The sequence below is a fragment of the Apteryx rowi genome, unplaced genomic scaffold (assembly GCF_003343035.1).
Source record: "Apteryx rowi isolate R43461 unplaced genomic scaffold, aptRow1 scaffold_310, whole genome shotgun sequence".
In the NCBI taxonomy this organism is placed as follows: Eukaryota; Metazoa; Chordata; class Aves; order Apterygiformes; family Apterygidae; genus Apteryx; species Apteryx rowi.
Genome location: NW_020449531.1, coordinates 97,795 through 117,498, shown reverse-complemented (window position 1 = coordinate 117,498; position 19,704 = coordinate 97,795). Strand labels below are relative to the sequence as shown.

Here is a 19,704-nt window from a genome sequence, read left to right as displayed (position 1 = left end):
GACTGTCAGCTTCCTTCTGTTTCTCCTCGTTTTTCAGCTGGTAACTGTAGTAAATAAGTCTGACATGGCTTGTTCCTTATCATAAACTCCAGATCTTTTGTGCCAACTCTTGCATAGCCTGTTGGCCCCTGGAGTCTGACAAACCAGAGAGCTTTTTTTGGACAAATGCACAGAAAGTACGTGCATGTTTCCAATCCTTTTGTGACTGCCACAAGACACTGGGAAACGAGGAGTGAGGATGTTAGCCCTGTGAGGCTCTTGTTCCTGCAGTTGGGTCTGTGACAACCAAGTACTGACTGGAGCTTCCTTGATGTCAATCTCTTGATCAAATGTTGTCATGCATGACTGCGGTTTTATAATGGGCCATCCCAAGGTCTGCATGAAGCTGTGAAGTCATTCAGTCACTTCTTTATATCCAGCACCAAGTTTTGATTAATTTCCTTCATTTCCAAAACAAAATTGTATTATTGACAAAATTGTGGTCCTTGTGCTTTTAATATAGAGCAAGGTTTTTCTTTAAAAAAAAAACCTAGAAAAAATTTTGGTTGTATGTAATATAAAATGTGTTAGGCTCCTAAATTTCATTAGAAAATCAGAACCCTTAATTTTTGTCCTCTTTGGTGTTCAAAGGTATGTTTAAATTACAGCTGAAGGTTTGTTAATGTATTTTCAGCTTCAAACATATATTGTGGCTAAAGGGCATGAGAGACTTACTATGAGATATGATACAAAGGATGCTGTAATGTTTTCTTGATGTTTCTCAGCCCAGACATTTTTTAAGATTTTTTTTTTAAAAAAAGGAAGTCCTTAGATAATAGACCTGGGATAAACTGAGTCATAATTAAAGGGTTTAGAAGATATTTTAATGTTCTTCCTCTTGAAGTAGTAGAGGTAATGGAATTTTAAATTATCATGAGAGAAAATCAGTTTGTATGTTGAATATGTCTCTAGAAATATTCCTAAATATAGGTATTATATTCTTGCCTTCTGTTAGAAAATGCAATAATAACCAGTTTGAATCTTTAAAAGCAATCTAACTTTTTCTTTACTGGTCTAAACTTCAAATAATCTATTTGTAAATGCGTATAATAGCTCATGAGTTGTATGAATTATCTGTCTAGGTTAACCATTCGCTTTCTCCTGATTCTTAGATCCAGATTTGTATTGTATGCCCTGGTCAAACCCATGACTCTAGGGGTCAAATTATGGACTTAAATAGCAGGGTGCTCTGTGTGCTAGTCTTCTATTCTGAAATCACTGGGGATAGCACCCTATTTTTCTCAACAAGAAAGCACTTAAGTTAATTGCCCCATTAGAGAGATACAGTAGCTCTTTCTGATCTGTAAGTAGCCTTCCATGCATAGCTGCTGAAGTTGGAAACACCTGCAGCCAAAGCAGTTTTGGAAAAAAAAGCTATTACTCTGCATGAAGAAAAATAAAATGCTCAAGTTCAAAATATCAATGATGCTGTGTTGGATCAGCCCTAAAAGATTTGGCTTTTGGTCTATGCCTAGTGCTATCCAAAACAACATACAAAATTCTTTGTAAACTAATTTTAAGTGTCTTGTTTATTCAGAAGCAACTGTGTACGGTGTTTGTTCAGAGAGCAGGCTCCAGTCAATTGCAAACCAGCCAACAGCTGATTTCTCCTTAGAAAGAAACATTGCCTAATATAGATCAGAAATGCCAAACACCCAAGGGACAAAGTGCTAAAGATAAAGAGTTCAATCCTCAACTGTTCAAAGTCCTCAATAAAGCCTCTGGTTTACAAATTTTGGGTAGGACTCAACTGTTCCCACCTGCAAGCTTGTCTCAGGTTCCTGGCTCAAACATGGTAAGGTGCTGATATGTAGTGTGACCTTCTGTGCCCTTAAGGAAAAAAAATACTGGCTTTCTTATAACTCTAATCAATCAGTTCCTCTGAAGCTTTTCTTTATAGTAATTGAATGGAAAAAAATACTGGCTGCTCTCATTTTGTTGAGATGGTGAATGCAAAGAGACTACAGAGACAGTGTTACTGAATCTTGAAAGGCACTCCAAGGTACTCCTCTAATTGACTCATAGATAATAATTACACTGCTATAATGAGGGTCTGATTTCAGTAATTGAACTTGATGGATGGCTGTAAAAATAGGCTGTTTTTTATTCAGTAAGCCTTGATAACTTCAGTAGCCACTGGACTGCTAAACAGTGAGAGTGCCAAAGTTCAGGTGACTGTTTTAAGCATTTGGAGCACTGCTACAGTTCTCACCTGTGTCTCTTCCTTTCCACTCAAAGATCTGAAACTAGATTTTTAGAGTTGCAGCTCTCCCTCATCCTTCTTCATATTTTTGGCCCTTTCATAGTGAAACTACCACTTGGTGGTGGTGGTAGGGAGAATGTTAATAAAAACCTTAAAAAGCAATAACAGCTTCTACAAGCTTGTCTGACCAGTTCTGTGAAAGTTCAGGTCCTGAGTTGGCAGTATTATTCAGGCCACTTTGAGTGCTTAAAGCTCGGACAAACTGTTCTGTCATGTGTTCATGCTTCTGTTTTAGGTATAGTAATGATAGCCTCTGTGAGACACGAGCCAGAGCAGAGGAACTTTGGCATTCCTTTATTCAGCAGTCATAGTTCTAGTGGAACTACTTTTTGAATGTGTAAAGCTAAATTCTTGGAGAAGCACATCCTGGCATTTTGTGTGTTCACTGGTCATGGCAAGGAAAATTCTGTCAAATAATTTGACTTCTAAAGTGTAACCAGATGCTGAAATGAAAGGCACACAAACTTTTTCACTTCTATAATCTTGCCCTTAGTGTTTGGGAGGCAATATGGCAACAGTAACAATGGGAAACAACTTTCTGGAGGCCTGATCCTACAATAGTCTCCTTTTTGTGTATATGTAGTACCTTTTCTTGTGGAGCTGACAAAAAACAAATGTAGATTCAATCGGACAGAAGTTCTTGGAGGTGTTATCTGACTTTTGCCTTCTTGGAGGAAAAAAAACACATTGGCAGCCACACTGAAATATAAGGGTTTTTTTGAGTGTCAATTTGGGGCCAGAGGCTGGTGAATCCCTTGGCAAATGTCTTCGTGTGCCCCTCAGACTTTGGCAATACACTGCTTTTTGTTGTTGTTTTTTTTTTTCCCCCCACCAGTGAAAGTCCTGGGACAAACTCCAGTGGGAACATAATCACCTTTTACAAACAAGTATGCTTAGCATATTGAAAGCTGATGGGTGAGGACAGAATATAGTAAGAAGGCAGGTGAATTGAGATATCTTAATTAGAAAGGAGATGTCTTTATTTTTTTGAAGTATAGTGCGATATATACCTTTTAAAGATGTTGGGCAAAATGACTTATGAATCTGTGAATATATAGCTGATTTCTGGAATTCAAGCAGGATGTACAGCTTCCTCTCCCTGAAATTCTTTTCCAGTAATGTACTGCTGTACATATGTTAAGTTGTGTCTTCTAGAATGGATGAGATACATACATTCATCTGATAGTAAAGGAGTAAGGAAGATCTTTTGATTTCCTTCCTGCATTTTTTCTTTTGTTAATGGAACTATTAGTTGCTAAATAGTTAGTGATAACTACTTTGCTTTATTTAGCTGTATTCGTGCTTTACCTGTTTGTAGCGCATCAATAAACTTGATTCATTCTCACTTCACTAATGTGCAAATTTAACTTAAAAGAAAAAAAGCTGTGTACTTCTACTAATGCAGCACATCATAATAAAGCCTTGCAAGTAGCTAGATCTTATTATGTAAAAGAAAATTTTCCAAGTCTTAATATATTGCAGTACATCAGTTAATGTGCTAGGAAGTACTGCATTGTATATAATTGAGAACAAACTCTCAAATTAAGCAAGGAAATAGTACTTTGTAATTTATCCTTGATGTCTTTAAATCAGTGAAGTTCTATTATGGGAGGAGGGCTTTGGGAATAAAATTCTCATTTCAGGCAGTTCACGGCAATATTTGTGCCTTAAACCAGGAGTCGGCATCCTCTTTGTATATGAAAGATGGCGAGGGCCTGATAGTAGTGGGTGTTTTGAGAGGGGCGACTCGCTCAGTTGGAGCTGGGAACTTTTGTTTTCCACAGCAATTCTGGCTCTTGATGTGTTTTGAGGTATATGTGGCCTGTGAATTAGGAAGTAGAAGTATGTTCCTCAAAGGGCACAAAGGTAGTGCTCTTCTGCAGAGTGCGTTCTGCTGCCTTTGGTTTCTGAGGTTTGGACGATGCCCCCCATTGCAACACTGTGGTAAATCCTCTCTGTGGTAGAGCAGTTTTCTTTTGTGAATATTCATATAAAAAAGCAGTAAGGGACAATAGTTTTTCCTTGAAGCAATGTTTGTATATGCGGTATAGGACAGATTAATGTTTATGAATCCATTATGGTCGTCTTGGAGAGGAGCAATAGCCATTACGTACAGTCGAGAAATCCTTGAGCTTTTGCTGATGATTTGAAACCATTGAGTGCTTAGAGATCTCAGCTAAGACAGAGGTCTGCTTTGTTAGGCAGTTTCTAAACGTAGTTATAGATAATACTAGTCTTGGAAGGTCAGTGAGCAAAATGGAGAAGACGAAGGCTGGGTGAAAAAGATACTACTTTCATTTTATGCTATGTTGTAAAATTAAATTGCTTGTTCAAAGATGCACAATAAAATGTGGCAAAACTTAGAGACTGCGTTTTGTGTTCTGTCAGTGAAATAACATTCTTCTGCACTGTGTACTCCTTAGTGTTCGTTTTTATTTAAGTAGTATTTAGTAACAGGTCAGAAAATCCTATGGAAGCTTTCTCAGTTCTGCTACTGTGCTCCTTCCCTACTCTTAACAGTAGGTAGCTTCTGTCTCCATTGTTTTAGCCATTAATATCTAAAGAGAATCTCCATTTTTAGCTCTTACATGCCACTAGTGTGCAATACTGCTATGTGAAAGCGGATGCATGAGAAGCGTGCGAGTATGACGACACAGGGATTCAATTTCAGGTTTTTAAATTCAGACCTTGTTAGTGCATCTTTAAAAAGATTGTTTTTCTGTATAGTGAGGCCCAGAAATATACTCTTGATACTACTTTTTCTGACTGAGGGCTGATGCTTCATCCTGGTTATCTTCATATAAATAGAAAACCCAAATCTCTAACCTTGCTTTCTGTTATGAGTGCTCTGCATTAAAAAGAGCCTCTGGGGCAGGTGGCTTTTACTGACTGCTGGTTTGCTTTGTGACAAGAATTGAGTGCAATGAAGAAAAGCTCTCTATTCAGATGTATAAAAATATGCATCAGTACCTTTGTACTGTCTCTCTGGGTTTCATGCAACTATTTACTGCCTTTAAGTAAAAAAATAATTAAAGTCATCTTGAAAACAGTGTATTTCAGAGAGGGACTTCTATCAAAATACTTCATAAGAGGTTCTGTATTGTTCCAGAGCAAGCAAAAACAAGAGTCTGGCAGGCAAAAGAAAATACATGGCTATATGCTTAAGCACATTACATGCATTGACTTGTTTCCTGGCATGTGTTCTTTATGTCCTGACCCCTATCCAGGCGATTTTTGCACTACAAATCTTTAAATGGCTTTCATTCCCTAAACAGTAATTTCATTGACCTTGCTCCAGGCCTCCATGCCCCAAATGTTTCTTTCTCTGTTCTTCTTGCAGTTCTGTTCTTGCTATGCAGTTATATTGTAGGTGTTCAGAAATGGCTAGCTGATTGGCTATGGAAATAGAAGAAAACTTTTTCAACTTGAACTATTTATTTATTTTAGTTGTTATTCTTCACTGAAACAATACAAGAAATCAAGACGTTAATTGACCTGCAGATTATGACATTTCCAATAGTATGATTGGTAGTAGTTTATGGATAAAAATATTAATGTTATCCTTGTTACTTCTGTTGGTGAGAATTTGATGCCTAGTTTTGTGTGTGTCTTATCTCCTCTATTCTTACCATAGTTTCCATGTTCTAAACTTTTGGGGAAAAACTTTTAAATAGAGAAATGTTATAGTGCTTATGTGTATATATTTGAGCTTTAAGCTGAAAAAGAAAGTTAGCTCTTTGTATAATTGATGATGAAAACATAATGCATATTCAGGAATGCTGGAAGTAGCTAGTTATGTGTTTTAACAAAATCATGGAAGTCAACAGTCATTACATGATGTTCCTCTTGCTGTTTAGAGATGCTATTTGTTAGTCCAAATACGTATGTATTGTGGTTTAGTTAGCTATTAGATGTAATTAACTTAAGACTAGTTATTCAAGCATAAAGCCACATTAACAGCAATAAAACTGCATTGTCAATAATGCAAACTTTTAATCAATTTTAAACTCTAATTAGGTTAATGCAATAAAAAGTTAATGTTTTTTTGTTGCTTTTGAATACTGTATACTTGTTCAGACAAGGGAAAGGCATTTTCAAATGTTATTAGATATGTAGCTGAGCACAGGTGAGACACAGTGTAGGCAACTGGGGTTAAAACTGCTCTTCCTGACCTGAAAAGGTCAACTTTTTGGGAGGCCAAAGTAGTTAAATCTCTAAATAGATTTGGCTCTTGATATCCGGTGAGCAAAGAGCTTCTTGCTATTACTGTTTTTAAAGAGGAACGGAGTCCCCTCAGGGCCTGTACTGAAGCTAACCAGGATGACTTATTACTATGCTTTAAATGGAAATCTTGATAGAGCTTTTAGTACCTACACCTGCCCAAGCATCTGCGTGCTCAGTGCGTGTTGTTTCTTCCTCAGGCAGAGCAATCACTTGAACCTTCTTGGACCACTAGCATCTGTGATATGGATCTATGCAAATCTTGGGTTTCGTTGTGCTAAGCACAGACATGTCATGGCAAGACCAGTAAGGCCTGACTCTGCTCCCTTCTGTAGGGGGCTTCTTATGACCTTTGTGAAAGACTATCTAGGGGAAATTACTGAAGAACTTAAAATATCAGACAACTGAGGAATAATACAAAAAAAAATGTAAAATTTTAACAAAATTTAACTTTCTTATAACGAGTCCTACTTTATAACAATTATGAGGGGAAGGCAGCTTTTCATTGGCGATAGATAGATGTCTGGAATATGCTTAAATCCTTAAGCTGTATTTTTCTTGCTGTTATTAATACTATATTTAGTGTGTGAGTGAATGTGTACCTCATCTTCATTCACTTTTCTTAAAAAGGGGGGGGGGGGAACAACTGAGCACCCCAAGCCAAACTCTTAAATACTGGGCAGCATTGAAGTACGCTCTATGAAAATACTATGTCAATGTTAACTTCAGAATTGGCTGTTTCTTCATTATTCTATGGAACAGATTGCCAAATGCAGTTATAACAATCTTGGGAACCATGAGGATTCATTATTGTGAGGCTAGACCATATATAAACATGTGATTCTTTAAAAGGTCTTATGTCAAGTACAGATTGCCAGGTTGCTTTGAGCTGTAAAATCCACTTTGGTATAAATTTAGTTTTCTGCAACTGCAGCATCTAGTTTTCTAATAAGTTCTTTTGCTGTTGCTGGCACCCACTGCTCTCTGTTTTGCAGTGGAACTTAGTAGCATGCTTTCAAGTGGCAGGCATCCAGCTGAACACTGCCTATTTCAATTTATATTCCATGTGCTGTGCGTTGGGTGATAGAGGATGGTGAGCTACAAAATGGCCACTGCTTGTGTATACTAACTTTGCATTGCCCAGTCTCCTGACATTTAGTTTCTTATTCTGGGAATATTCAAATATATTTGGTTGTTGGCACTGTTCTTAATTAACCTTAATTGTTTTTTTCCAGTTTTCTGTTTGGAAATGTTGTCAGTTTTCTGAGGGGGGGGGGGAGAAAGAATTTGTGGAGGGGGAAAACAATACAATTCTAAGCTGTATAAACAAGCATGCTTATACTTGTACCAATGTTTATTTAAAGCTAGTTATATGAACCAATGGTTTATTTTCAGAGGTGCTTAGCAGTTTTAAGTGGCTAATATTAAGGACCAGGGTGTGGCAAACCTTTATTTCAGTGTATGTGTGAACTGAGCAATTTGAGGTACCTCCTGCAGGCTCTTGCGTACCTAGAAGGTGATGGGGTTTAGGTTAATTGAACTGGAAGCTGATGACTTTACTGATGAGTTATAAACAAGCTTGAAGCAAAAAGTATTTAGCTGGTGAGATGACAAGCTGAGCCTTGGTTTCTTGCAGGCTTTTATAGTCATGTTCTGTGAAGGCCATTTAGGGTTTTCTAGTCTTGCTCTGTAAAGAATATAGTCAGAGGATCAAGTCAAATATCCTTTTAGGCTACTGCTAGAAACAGGTTACTGAACTGTGGCTCAGAATTATAAAGAACATAGTGTGAGTTCAGAAAGACTGATCTTTCTCAACTGTGTATTCCATGTTTTCATTAGTTGATAGGGAGCCATATTTAATTTTTTGTCCTGTTTTCTGTTCCAGTCTTCTGCTTCTTGCTTGTTGTGCTCCAAATCCAGGTTTTTCCCCCAACAATATGGAATCTAATCCAAAGCAAGTACAGAGCTAGAACTAAGTATACTTCTGAATTACTGTAGTAGAAGATTGAATTTTGGAATTCAGTTGGTTTGGGAAAATCTGTTTGGGTGTAAAACAGGAATATCTGCTTCTGTATCATCACTGCCATGATCCTGCCATAGGAGGATGCTGCTGCTGGAGCTCAATGAGCAACAGTCTATGGAGGAAGGGCAAGCAGGAGGCAAGCCTCCACTGTCTGAGCAAAAGGGAGAAGGATTGGGACTAGAAGACCCTTAGAAAATCTGTCTGAGTAGAGAAGACAGAGGAGAACGTTATTCCTTTATACTTTGTGAAGATATTCAGTGACCCACCAGCTTTAGAACAAATGTTTTCTTTCTGAAGATTGCTCCTTTCCCAGCCTGTTACAGATTGCATCTCAATGTTATACTTGTTAGATTGTTGGTTTATTATGCTGATTCACTTGACTGTTTTAACTGCAGTCATATTTTGCTTTAGATCGATACTAGGACTTACTTTTTCATATTGCTATTGCATGCTTTCTTGTGTGCATTAGACTTTTAAGATGGAGATTTGCCTCTGTCTCCAATATAAGGAGTAAGTTTTGTCAAATCTTGCCTCAGTAAGAAGTTTCTCTTGTCCCCCCCCGTCCCCCCCGTCCTCTTCCCCCCTCCCCGGATTTTCCCGGAAAGAAGGTGCATTATGCAAATTTTCGTCACTGCTTTAAAGCATTTAAGTGTTGCTGATGGTGTAAATGATAAATACTGAATGAAATGCTGATATGGTGTTACTCTTGTGGGATAGTAAGCTGAGCATATCTAATAAACTGTTCTGAATGTATTCCTTTTCATTAATTTAGAAATTAAATAAGTAAAAGATTATTTTATTTCCAAAACAGGTGCCTGGAAAATGGAGAAGACTTTGAATAGAATTCATCCAATTTCTGATCCAGAAGCAACATATTTTCTACAAGTATCATGGGAAAAAGATTTAGGCACTGGCTTTGTTATAATGCTTAGTGATGCTCAGTGTGCATGGACTGGGACAGGTAATAATGGAAAGAAAATTTTTTTTTAATTACTACTCTTTATTATTATTATATTTTGGGCAGTGTCTTTTAGCATTTTCTAAACTGTGACCTTCAACTTGCATCAAAAAGTGTTTTTTTGGAAATCACCTCTACTCAGTGACGGAGGAGGTATGATTCGAGATCACCTGGGATGTGTTCAGATCTCTCTGGAATCTATGGAAAGTTTGCATGTCAAAACTAATACTAATTCATTTAACATAAGGATATGCCATGTCTTGTTCTTTCTCACTAATGTAATTTCCTGCAATGTACTGCATCTGTCATCTTCAGATCCTTGAACAAATATACCATGCAAGTATTGCTTATGAATTACATAGTTCATGAAGCATTTAATTGCAGATGGCTTTTAAGCCATGGCTTAATAAGATATTACTATTTAAATGTAGATGTATTCAATGTAATGGGCAGCTGTTTTTTTGAGAGGGGGTGTGTGTGTGTGTGTATTTTTCTTCCTGGGGATAAATTACTGGAAGAAAAAAAGAATGGCCTGTGGGTTTTTTCTCCACAAAGAAACCTGAATAAGAGGTTGGATCTCCTAATGTGTGCATGTTTCTCTTTCCTGCCTAATGAAAGACGAGATTTGTGTCCTTTAGAAATGTATGTCAGATACTTCATCAAAAGCACTTCTCTCAAGGGCAATAATATTTCAAAGGGAGGAAAAACCTATGTATTAAACAGCCTATCACAGGCAAAAATATTTTCCTGACCCTTTTTCTGAATTACAAGAACAGATATCCCTGGTTTCTTCCTTTCTTTTCCCCCTGCCCAGTGGAAGTTAAGATGTTTCTTCCCAGTCCCTCTATAAGCCATCCTTTCAAATAAAACTCTTGTTTTTGTAATGCTTTATACATTTTCTTTTCTAAGAAGCTTAATTCATTAGCTTTCTTTTGAGTACGATTTTTATCATTTTTTTCTTTTGAACACAGGAAAAGGGACTAATTTAAAAGGTATCTATGTATGTATTAAGTTTGCTCTTTCATATTCCTTTTAACATTTCAAACATTCTGTTGAATAGGAGTTCCTGCACAAAGGGTGTGCACACACCCACACTCCCTGCAGGCAGATATGAATATCCTACTGTCAAATCAAAAAGCTTTATAAGTGTATATTTTCAACATAACAAAAAAGGTGTTGATGTTAAATGCTTAACTAATGAGTATTCCATTATTTTTGTCTAAAAGCTTTTGATTTTGTTGTTATAACAAGAGAAGGTGTTACTTTTAAAATCAGAGGTTAAAATTGGCAAAAACCTGTTACTTTTTCATCTGTTAGTTTTCCAAAACCTAATGTTACTATAACTGAAAGAGTATAGGGAAAAAATACGTACATGCAGTTTTTATGTTAACTTCCTGCATCTGACAGAACTGCTAGATGGTCATTTCATAAAACAGAGGACCAGTGAGAGCAAGATGACCTCACTCTATTAAAAGGAGAAAAGTCTCCCCACAGTTTAGCATGAACACTGGGTACTCGTCCAAAGGATGGAGCTTTATTCCTTTTGTAAGAAGCTGATCCACTTCCAAGGAATTCCTGTCAAATTTGTAATCCTTTCAATAACTTCATTAGGAGTCAAAGTCCTTGTGCCTAAGATTTTTCTACTGTATAGGTCTTAGTTCTCATAAATTCATAATTGCTTTTGATCTTTTTTCCTAACTCAGTACATCTTATTTAAGACTACTTAAATCCCAACTTTGAAACCTGGAAGGGGAGAAAGCAGTAGTCAGAATATTTTTGCTGTGGGAAATCCCTTTTAGGTTTCTCATGCTGTGGATAATTTTGCTTGGCAAGACCTACCAGGAAGTAAATGAGAGCTGCTGATGGAGTTGTCTTTTTTGAGTTTTGTATATTTAATGTGATGATGAAGTGTTGGAGTCTTACTATTTAAACAAAATTAAACAAAAATGCATAATCTTGGGGCAGGGAGGGAAAACATATAGGAATATTGAGTATAATCTAACATATTCATTTGATATAGGATTAAAGAACTACAGATACATGCATTTAGGAATGTCATTTCTTCAAAGATTGGTTCTTCTGTTAGTTCTGTAAGATACAGAACTACACAGCGTATACAAACACAACAGAAGAAGAATCCCAGTGCTCTGTTACAGCATACTGACTTTATATTTTTTGAGATTGAGTTTATCTGATTTCCTCAGTGTTCATTTTTGTTTCTTCAGTGCTCATTGCTTTTTAAACACTTTCATGCTCTAACATTTCTGACTTATTTTTTCAGCCCCCTGCCTTGCCTCACAGTGCAAGGGATACCACACTTCTGTCTGCATGGTTTTGTTTGTTTTAAAACGAATGCTAACATACTGGCAGCCTTTCCTCCCTCAACTCTGTCTACTGTCCTGTACAAGAAATAAGTTAGCTAATGAGGAGTAGGAAATGATTGGTGGCTGTAGCTTAAAGTAAGAGAAATGTTCTGAGGGTAAGTTTCATGCCTTCCTTTCCCCTCTGTATTCTTGCTGCTTGCAGTGGATCGCTAGTTTCTCAAGATGAGCGCTGACCAACACTATAACCACAATCTTTCACTGACTTGTATGCTTAACTTTATTCCTGTCAGTATGTCCACTTATTTCACTAGCATTTTTTGCCTGTGCCAAACTAACAGTTTCAAGAATGCACTTCAGTTTGCACATTGTGTTAGGAATTATGGGTTTGACTTTAGTATCAATAACAAAGAAATTGGGGGGGGCGGGGAACAAAAAACCTAAGGATCTATGAAAACAGAAAATGAAGATAGAATTCCATGGGTTAAGTGCAGCATTATTTGTATGAATATTAAAAATTCTTTCAGTTTCTGYTGGGGGAAGGGACATAAGATGCAGCTGGCAATTAAGGTCTTGTTTCTGATGTCTGTTTCATGCTTAAAATAGTTTAAAACAAACTTGGAAAATGCCTTTATCTCTTTATCTGAAATATTTAAGAGGTGGGTCTGAGGTTGAACATGGTTGACTTGGATTAGAATGAGATAGGGAAGACCTGATAGCATAAATCTACAGCCCCCTGCTTTAACTGCAGCATGAGAGAGCTTAGACAAGCATCACTTGTCTAAGGCTGTAGTGGTACCAATTGCATTATGAAATTGATGCCTGTCAGTCTTAATGCATGAGTATTGATACACAACTGATTCTGATTTCACAGCTGTCTGGTAGGTCTTTTTGTGTTTGCAGGGCTGCATCCTGGCATCTCTGGCTCATGTTCCTATTCACCAGCTGCAGCAATGTTTGGCACTTAAGGAAAAAAGCTATAGTGCAGCATTGCAGTTGAACATTTATACTGGGGCTTTGCACTTAAGGTCCTGTTTGTAGGACGTGTACCAGATAGCAATAAATGTAGCCTTCTGTCTTAGCCTCTCTCCCCTCACATATCAGAAAAGGCTTTCATATATTAGAAAAAAAGAAATTTGAGGTGTCCATGTAGTGAAAGAAGGATGCTGTTGCTTTTTATCAACTTTTTTCTTCTCTAAAATGTAGATCCTTGCCAAAGATCTTTTAAACCCTAACTTAGTGAAGAGGGCAGCTGCTTGCTTTTTGCTCTGTTTCCATTTATCTTCTTGGGTTGAAGAAATAACTTGAAGTGTAATGGTAAAACAAGTAAAATCATGTTCTCAAAAGGATAATACTAAAATCTAAATGTCTTGAATCTTTAGTTTATTAGCCATCTCAGAGTATTTAGATGTGCTATAGCTCACCAGTATTGGGGCATGCAAAAACATTGATGTATGATTATCTGTCTATAACATCTCCTCTAATAGATGGCATGATACAGTTTCCATTTCAGGATTTCTTTAATGAAGAACATATATAGGGTTTACAAATCTATAGGTATATGCAGCTATAATATGGTTTTCTTTTCCCTGACCTCTTTTCCCCAACCTGCTCCCCCCCGTAAATAATGCAGTTTAAAATCTAAGGATGAAAGCCTCTCTTGCAATTCAGAAATATTGAATATAAAGTTATTTTATTTCTGGCTTATTATAATGTGCAGGAGTGCTGTGGAACATACTTTCTTTAACTGTAAAGGCATTTTTGTAATGCTTTTAATATCCGCTGAATATTTGTGGTGTTCAGACCTTGACCTTTACTATAATGTTCAACTAGTCTGTGTGATAGGTTTCCTCTTGTGTGTTGTGTGGTTTTTTGGGGGGGGGAAGGGAGGGGGGAATTCTCAATTTTGAGCCTTGTCCAATTAAAGAAGGAGGGGAGCTCTGTGAAAGACTTCAGACTGTCATGGGTCTGATACTTTACATATTTACATGACAAAGTGATTGACATATATTAATTCAGCCTAACTTCATCCATGTTTATATTCTTTTATCATGAACAAATTCAAAGCAGTCCAGTTCCCTTGCATCCACTTGGTTTCTAGCTCTGGTTTCTAGCCTTAAATATTTGAAACTGTCTAGGGAAAAGTTCCTTGTGCTAAAGGATAGTTAATACGATTTTGACACTAAAATCTAACCTTTTAACTGAGTGATCTGCATGTTCAGATTTTCCACAGAAGGCGCTGGTTTGTCCTTGTGTTGGCTGTTATTCTTTTTGCCTGCAGTGGTAATATCTGTGCACTCTGTCTTGTCACCTGCATCTCCTTTTTCTCCCAGCTATTAGCCTGTGTCTTGCAAACAAAATAAGAGTGGGGCATTAGTGACTGACCTGCCTTATCAGATTTTACAGATATATGGTAATCACTTAGGGTAATTAGTAAGGTAGTAATTATGTTTTTGTGTGTGGAAACAGTTGATGTATTTGTGAATGGATGACCTCTAACTGATAAATCAGGTCACAATGCATCAGGATTAAAAAAAAAAGTCTAAGATCTGTAAAGCTGAAGATCAGTGAAGTCTTACATATTTTCCAAATTTTACTAAAGCGTGTGGAAGACAAAACTACAGAAGCTGATACTGACAAACAAGGAAGAATTGGTTGAGGATGTGAAAACTGGGGGCAGCCTTGGCTGCAGTGACCATGAGATAGTGGAGCTCAGGATCCTGAATGGAGGGAACAAGGTAATAAACAGGATCACAACCCTAGACTTCAGGAGAGCATGCTTTGGCCCATTAGGGATCTGCTTGAAAGAATCACATGGGATATGACGCTGGATGGAAGAGGGCCCCAGGAGAGCTGGTTGATCCCCCCCCCCCCCGAGATCACCACCTCCATGCCCTCAAAAAYGGTCCATTTCAATGAGCAGGAAATCGAGCAAAGGTGGCAGGAGGATCTGCATGGATGAACAAGGAGGTCCCGCCTAAACTCAAACATAAAAAGGACACCTGCAAGAGGTGGAAGCTCGGATAGGTGACCCAGAAGGAATATAGAGATGCTGTTTAAGCATGCAGGGGTGGGGTTAGGAAAGCCAACATCCATCTGAAGACGGACCTGGCAAGGGATGTGAAGGGCAACAGGAAGGGCTCCTACTGGTGTATCAGCAGCAAAAGGAAGATGAGGGAAAATGTGGGCCCACTGCTGAATGGGGTAGGGGACCTGGTGACAAAAGACATAGAAAAGGTTGAGGTACTCAATGCCTTCCTCACCTCAGTCTTTACTGGTTAAGATTTGCCTTCAGAAATCCCAGCTCCTGAGACCAGTGGGAAAGTCTGGAGAAATGAAGACTGACTCCTTGTAGGAGGATCAAGTTAGAGAACACCTAACACTTATAAGCAAGTTGCTGGGACTTGATGGAATAAGCCCCATGAGTATGGAGGAAGCTGACCGATTTCATTGTGAGGCCACTCTTGATTATATCTGAAAGGTCATGGTGRTCGGGGAGGTTTCTGAGGACTGGAAGAAAGTAAATCTTCCCTACCTTCAGGAAGGGCAAGGAGGTGGATCTGGGTAACTAGAGGTCTTACCTTGATCCTTGGGTATGTGATGGAGCAATAATCCTGGAAACCATTTCTAGACATATTAAGGAAAAGAAGGTGATTGGAGGTAGTCAGCATGGTTTATGAAGTAGAAATCAGGCCTGACCAACCTGATAGCTGACTACAATGAAATGACAAGCTAGGTGAATGAGGAGATAGCAGCAGATGTTGTTTCTTTGACTTTAGCGAGGCTTTCAATACAGTCTTCTGTAACATCGTCATAGGCAATCTGATGAAGCACATACTATGTAAGTGGAGAGCGCAGTGGGTTGAAAACTGATTGAACTGGGCTGAAAGAGTTGTGATCAGCAGCATGAGGCCAGTCACTAATGGGTCCCCTGAAGTTGACACTGGGGCCTATACTGTTTAATTTCTTCATTAATGACTTGGATAATGTGACAGTGCACCCTCAGCAAGTTTGCAGATCATACAGATTTGGGAGAAATGACTGATGCACCAGATTGTTGTGCTGTCATCAAGAGGGACCTTGACAGGCTGGAGAGATGGGCTGGCAGGCATCCCATGGAGTTCAGTGAAGAAAAATGTGAAGTCCTGCACCTGGGGAGGATTAACCCTTCACCAGTACAGGCTGGTGGTCAATGCCCTGGGAAGCAGCTTGGCAGAGAAGGACCTGTGGGTTTTGGTGGACACCAGTTTGGCCATGGGACATCAGTGTGCCCTTGCAGCAAAGGTGGCCAACAGCATCCTGGGCCATATTAGGCACAGCGTCACCAGCAGGTCGAGAGAAGTGATTCTCTAGCAGGCCCTGGTGAGGCCTCATCCAGAGTGCTGTCTCCAGTTCTGGGCTCCCTGGAGTAAGAAAGACATGGACCTACTGGGGCAAATCCAGCAAAGGGCTGCTAAGATGATTATGGGACTGGAGCATCTCTCATATGAAAAGAGGCTGAGAGAGCTGGGACTCTTCAGCCTGGAGAAGGCTCAGGGAGAGATCTCATCAGTGTGTATAAATACCTGATGGGAGGGAGTTTGATGGTGACAAACTCTTYTCAGTGGTATCCAGTGAAAGGTCAAGAGGCAACAGGCACAAATTGAAATACAGAAAACCATTTAAGCATAAGAAGAAACCTTTCTACAGTAAGGGTGGTTGAACACTGGAGCAGGTTGCTTAAGGAGATTGTAAAGTCTCCATCCTTGGAGATGCTCAAAACTGCACTGGACACAGCCCTGAGCAACCTGCTCTAACTGACCCTGCTTTGAGCAGGGGGTTGAACTAGATAATCTCCATAGGTCCCTTCCAACCTCAGCTGTTCTGTGAATCTGTGAAAATAAGTTGAACTTACTGAAGATGCAGAGTTATTTCAGAAGTCTTGAAGTGTGTGAGGAGATAACTATCCATAGCAAATAATTATTCATTTACCCCACTGCTGTATTTTTGTGTGACGGATAGATTTGATAAATAGCACCTCCTCTGCAATATCAGGTTAGCTACTGTGTCAAGGGAAAGGATAGGAGAAGAGTCAGTTTAAACAGGCTTGTGTTTGCTTAAAATGCTATTCTATTTCCATTGGTACAAACACAATACATTTGCAGGTTTACGTCTCAGTATGAAACAATCTTCAAAGTAAGACACTTGTGTAAAGAAGAAATATAGTTATAGTTTTCTGAGGTGGTTACACTTTTATTTATTTATTTTTATAGGGTCACTTGCAGCTGTGTGGAGGATTCTCCCTTGCCCCTCCCTTCCAGGCTGTCACAATCTAATTTCCTTTTCCGCATTTTGCTTTCTCAGATGCTGGGCAAATCTTCAGAAAAATGCTGAAAGTGTCTGTTATCTAACAGGGATAAGTGACAATCTAGAGCAATCTTCCTCAGAAGATTGGTCACATAACTAGAAAAGGAAATACTTTTGTGAACCAAGTAGAGAATCTGAAATACTGTACTGTACTAGTAGGCTATACATTAAAGCCTGGATTGTGTTACACACACTACATGACCTTTTTTAGAGTCTTTGTTTAAATCTGCCTGTGCAAGAGACCTGGCACTCCCAGTAGTGTCATTTGTGTTCATTTCCAAAGGAATGGAATAAGTTTCTTAATAGACCTGATCTAATGCAAATTGGACACATCGCCCATTTAGTGGGCCTTGAATTTTAAACAGTAAAACATGGATTCATGCGTCTCTGGGTATACCCTTTGTTTTTGATTTGATGATCTTATTTTGTTTTAAGATTGCAAGTTAAGAGATTAGAGAAGCGGATCAGGAATATGTGAGTGTGTTGCATGTCTGCTGTCTGGGGTTAGATTACTCACTTTCAAAGAAAACAGGGGGGACAGCAGACTATTAGTTAAAACAGTCCTCTTTTTCCGTTGTAAGGTTAGTGTTATAGAATAACTTCAGGCAAGCAAAATTCTGGGGTGGTAGTAATAAACCACTTTCAGGCAGGAAAGGGCACAGAACTTAATTATTATGAAGAATCTGTATTCAGCAGCTTGAATGAAGCATCTCCATTAGTATCTGGCACATAGATATGTCAAGAAAAGAAGAGACTCCTTTAGTCTATCCCTTGAAGAGTGTGTGTGTATGTACACACATGTACATGAGTATTTCTCAATTTTTTTTTCTTAGTGTCTGAAGCTGAAATTTCTAGGGAAGCTGCTGACATGGAAATGGATAGAGAAAAGTATGTTGAGGAACTGAAGAACGCACTGATACTTGGAGAAGAATCAGCTGGCAAATATAACTTTGCTGTTTCTAGAGGTGAAGAAAATACAGAGTGTCATTTCTGCTATGAAAAAAATCTGAAGGATGTTTCTGTAAGTATAGTTAAATGTTTAAATTTGAGTGTTAAACTTTAAGTGTAAGAATGACCTTCTGAGTATGCTTCTATATTTTATGATGTTCTCTAAAATCAAATAGACATGGGATATGCCTTTCAGTTGAATGAATATTGTGAACTCCAGTATGGGCCAAAGTAAAAACAAGTTTTGGGGTTTTCTAATAAAACCTGAAATCAACAGAACTATTTTTGTTACCTTTTTAATGACGTTGAATAGGAGTATTACTTCCATAACTTTAATTTTGGGTTATGTTTTCTGTAAGCAAGGTATGCCTAAATGGTGGAGTTGCAGTTTAGTATTAAACTGAAATGTTCCATAAGCTGTAACTTTCATCTTTTTAACTCCTACCTTGAGATGAATTTTCCCTTTTCTAATCCTCACCATCAACATATACATTTTTGATTTGCTTGGTTTTTTTCCTTTCTCCCTATTCATCTAAAAAAAGAAATTTAGAAATAAGATTACTTTCAAATGCCAAAACAAAATTTTAAAATCTGTTTTTCTATTACTTTAATGTGAAAGGTAACACTAGAAAGGTTTCATTCTTGAAATGGCATTAATTCTTGACTGGGAATGAAGTTCTATGGTGGTTTCTTGGCTGCAAAGGAAAGGAGCTGCTTTTAAAGCAAGAGAGAAGGTAGTATAGTTTGTAGACACCTTTGGCTGCCACCGGTTGTGGTTTAGTGTTATGGCTTTTTGGGGGGAGAAACTAGTTTAAGGAAACTCTGTTTGTTCCTACTCTTTCTTCCCCCCAAAACTGAAGATGTGCTTGCGCCAAGGTTTGTCACTGCTTCAGTTGTGCTAGGGCAGCTGTTGGGGTGACTGACCTCTCAGCCACATCAATGAAATAATCTGGGCTTAAAAAGGAATAGCTCTTTTAGCTGAATCTTTGCACAGATCTAGTTCATAGCACAGTTTTGCAATCAGTTGCATTGGCACCATTGAGGGGAAGTAAACTGTGGTGGTGAGATAATGGAAACAAGAGACTGAAGACAAAGGAGGGTAGGAATATCTTTTTCCTGGAAGAAAAAAATCTAGCATGGAGCTGTGCCTGGAGGCAGTCAAAGGTGCCTAAGGATTGCACTACCTGTTAAAGTTTGCTACTTCAGACCACTGTTGAAACAAGCTTTGCTCCTCCTGTGCCAGGTTATTTTTGGGAAAACAAGGAGAGTATCACCTTTCAAGTACCTAACAGAGGTGTCTGACTTAAAACAAAAACCAAATCAAAAAAACTCTCACCTTCTCTGGGATACTTCTGTTGAAGTGAAAGGTGAAATTACTCTTTTCTCTAAACTGGAAATAGACAAAGAATGCAATATATGTATGGATAGAAATTGAAATGAAAGTATGTGGGTTTTTTTATGCATATGTATCTTTTAAAAGGGATGAGGAAAAATTATTTTAGATTACTTTAAAACAGCATTCATACTACATAATTTTGAAGCAGCTCACTTGGATGTTATGTTAAGAGTTTGCTTCCCTTTAGCC

At 38.2% G+C, this 19,704-nt stretch overlaps 1 protein-coding gene across 10 annotated transcripts in view; it reads left to right on the top strand.

The window, feature by feature from the left end:
- XRCC4 (X-ray repair cross complementing 4) overlaps nt 1-19,704 on the top strand; it is a 124,613-nt gene that overhangs the window by 10,556 nt on the left and 94,353 nt on the right. For 9 of the 10 annotated variants that reach the window (XM_026070470.1, XM_026070475.1, XM_026070476.1 and 6 more), the window contains 2 exons: nt 9,358-9,507; nt 18,005-18,192. In XM_026070470.1, coding sequence (XP_025926255.1) covers nt 9,358-9,507; nt 18,005-18,192 — 338 coding nt within the window. Of the gene's footprint in view, nt 1-321; nt 6,830-9,357; nt 9,508-18,004; nt 18,193-19,704 lie in introns of those variants that run through there. The other variant, XM_026070477.1, reaches the window with a different exon arrangement.